The sequence below is a fragment of the Theobroma umbraticum genome, unplaced genomic scaffold (genome assembly GCF_002168275.2).
Source record: "Theobroma umbraticum cultivar Fairchild unplaced genomic scaffold, ASM216827v3 scaffold_50.0, whole genome shotgun sequence".
Lineage (NCBI taxonomy): Eukaryota > Viridiplantae > Streptophyta > Magnoliopsida > Malvales > Malvaceae > Theobroma > Theobroma umbraticum.
This window is the reverse complement of record NW_018397261.1, coordinates 4,628,984-4,632,044: the sequence shown is the minus strand read 5'-3', so window position 1 is coordinate 4,632,044 and position 3,061 is coordinate 4,628,984. Positions and strand designations below refer to the sequence as shown.

General features: G+C 35.3%; 1 protein-coding gene across 1 annotated transcript in view; it reads left to right on the top strand.

Annotated features, from left to right (window-relative positions):
• The first annotated feature begins 1,669 nt into the window (after positions 1-1,669).
• The window catches only part of LOC110418201 (stress up-regulated Nod 19 protein), a 3,548-nt gene continuing 2,156 nt past the window's right edge, over positions 1,670-3,061 (top strand). Inside the window, exons 1-2 of the mRNA XM_021430859.2 lie at positions 1,670-1,819; positions 2,479-3,061. The exon at positions 2,479-3,061 is cut by the window's right edge and continues 273 nt beyond it. Of these exons, the coding sequence (XP_021286534.2) occupies positions 2,483-3,061 (579 nt within the window). The 5' untranslated portion in view covers positions 1,670-1,819; positions 2,479-2,482. The remainder of the gene's footprint in view (positions 1,820-2,478) is intronic.

The window sequence follows — 3,061 nt, the reverse complement described above, 5'->3', positions numbered from 1 at the left end:
ATATGAATATAAATAACTTACACTTTTTTCTTTACCATATATGAATTCAGAATGAAATCTGATCAATTAATGTTATTAATCATAATTTTCGTAAAAATAATAGAATGCTTTGAGGAATTTTTTTTGTGTGCATATTTTTCAATTGTTAATGTTGAAACAGTATAGAGCCACTTGCAATTAATGCTGATGAAACTATATTTTGAATTTAGAAATTAGAAACTATATAAATTTGTATATGGGCTTTGGCTGCCCCTGTATCTCATTGGATCATAATGAGACCAGGAGCAGCAAGTAATCACAATCACACAATTGAACTATTAAGCTTACATCACATGATTAGACTAAGAGACTAAACTACTAATTTTTGTCACCATGGTTATGTAAGAAGACAAATTGCAAATTTTGGTCGTCTTGATTACCTAGGTTACTTATTAGTCTCACCAAATAAAATTTATTTAACTTGATTTGGTCCGATTGATTTTTTTTTATTATATTATTTTTTGTTAACTTACCTTTTATTTTTTATTTTTACTGTCTAATTTTTTAAGAATAAATAGTAAAAATATAAACTAAACCTATAACTTATATCCATAAAATATAAGAAACTATAGCCTGTAAAATGAATTCGGCAAATGGTTGTGTTGTAGATTCGACCTTAAGGTCACCTAACAAGGTAGATTGTGAAATGAAGGGATGGGGCAAAACGTTCCAAATGGTTGGAGACAATGATGATCGTTCCAATCAGTTCCTTTCACAACTAAAAGAGATGAGGGATGGGCATTGGTCGCCTCGTCTAGATAGATGGTCTATGTCTCTTTGCTTCCAAATTCCACTCTTTTATTGCCTAGCATATGACTTGGACACTGGTCTTCTTCTGCTTCAATGCTTTTAATGGGACTATCCCTTTTATTTTTAGGTTTTGGCCCGCCCGATCGTTCAACCTTATTGAATGTTGATGTTATCACCAGAAAAAGAAATTATTTTTCCTGGCGTTTTTTGCTTGGAAATAGCCTACACAAGCAGCAGTTACTCTCCATGGAAATTGAAGTTTTGTTATATTAGACACAATTGATTGAATAAGACCTGCATATTAGATACCTGTACAGAGGATAGGAGGTCGGGGTTTGAAGGGGAGAAGCCGAGAAGGCATAAGCAGAAAGATGGTGCGTACCGTTTCAATAAATGCCTTCCACAACTACAACTAAGTGCACCGTTTAACTAATAGAGTTTTTAGAACTTTAAAAGTTCGTTGAAGTTTAATTATTAGTTAGATTAGCATTAGCTTTTCCTTTTATTCTCTCTCTAACTGACAGAGACCCTGTATATAAATACAATTGTAAATACGCTTTTTGGTTGCATGAGAATTTTCTGATATTCTGTCACTCTCATGCGCCGCCTCTTCCTCTTTCTTGCCCTGCATTCATCATGTTAGCTAATGAATATTAAAAGCCAAATCAGTGTGAAAAAGTAGCGTCATGGCTTATGTTTCTGCATCCTAGATTTGTCTTCTTTTGTAGGCCAAATTCGAATATTCAAACATGTTTTCGGCTACTTCAACAAAACAGGGTAGTACGTGAGCAATGCTGTCATCAGAAGGCACGTGGTGAAGACCCAGGCACTCCCTTGACTTTGAATCCTATTGATATAATCTCAACTACAAAAGCATGGGAAATTGCCAGCCTGACCGTCGAGCGTTCAGACGGCTGGTGCATGCAGCAGTCCTTGAAGTTATCTCAGAAACGTTCGGGTACGGTGCTTTTTCCTTGGGTTTTCTTTACGAGTTTTCTGAAGATAGCAGCTTTAAGCTTCTTCTTCATTGGTAATCCTATCCGAATTTCAGCGTTCTTTTTCTTTGAGTTTTCTTTGAGTTTTCTTGCTCTGCCAATGGAATTGATAATTTCCCGTGTGTGTAATTCCTCCCCAGATTGCACGCACTTGTAGTTCGCTGAAATCCCAATTGGAAATCCTCAGTGTTGTGTTTGTTTTATACCCATGCACCATGCTGGATCAATTTCAGAAAACATATATCTCTTTTGCTTGGGTGATGATTACTTTGAATATTTATTAAAGCATAGTGATTCTTATTGCTTTCAAAACTATACTTGAAACTATCGGAGCAAATTGGCTTAAAAGTGACTAATTAAGAAGGATCCTTTTCAATTTTAAGAAAACTGGTTGCTTGCATAGAACTGTTCTCAAGAATTATAGTGGAAAGAAATCACAATTCACTAAAGATTTTGTTGTTTTAACAGTAGTACTTCAGAGTTACATCATATAAGCATTTGTACTGATTCCAAGTCAAGCATCTATTTGAGTTGTCTATACGAAATCTTAGTAGTATTTTGCAGATAATTTAAACCCTCCCATACAACTAACTGTTTTCTTATTTTATTACTTTTTGGAATTTTGATTCGATTGAAATATATAGTTAACTTAGAAGAGATTATATAGTCTGATTCAAGATGTTCAAATTGACAGGAAAATGAAAATTTATAATCAAGGACAGTTACTTTGGGTTGGAATTTTGTTAACACTATGTTTACCGCATTCGCAAGCAATTTGGGGAAAGGAAAATAAGATAAAAACTGCTGTTTTTCTATCACCTAAGTTTGTGCTCGGGCCAGGATCAGTGGAAAATAAATTGTATTACAATATTGACTTTCCAAAAGGTCATATTGCCTTGAAAAGTTTCAATGCAGAAGTGATTGATGAGGCAGGCAATCCTGTTCCTCTCCATGAGACTTATCTCCATCACTGGGTTGTTGCAAGGTACTTTGTACGTAAAGGTGTGGAAATATCAGAGTTTAATGAAAGTAGAAAGCTTCACAGGTCAGATTTTATTTCTGGGAGAAATAGTGGGATTTGTCAGGGTGGAGCTCTTGATCAGTATTTTGGCCTTGGGTCTGAGACACGAAGAACTGCAACTCATGTTCCTGATCCATATGGAATAGAAGTCGGTAATCCTTCTGAGATTCCTTCGGGTTTTGAGGAGATATGGGTGCTTAATATTCATGCAATTGATACAAGGGGGGTGGAAGATAAGTTGGGATGTACTGAATGC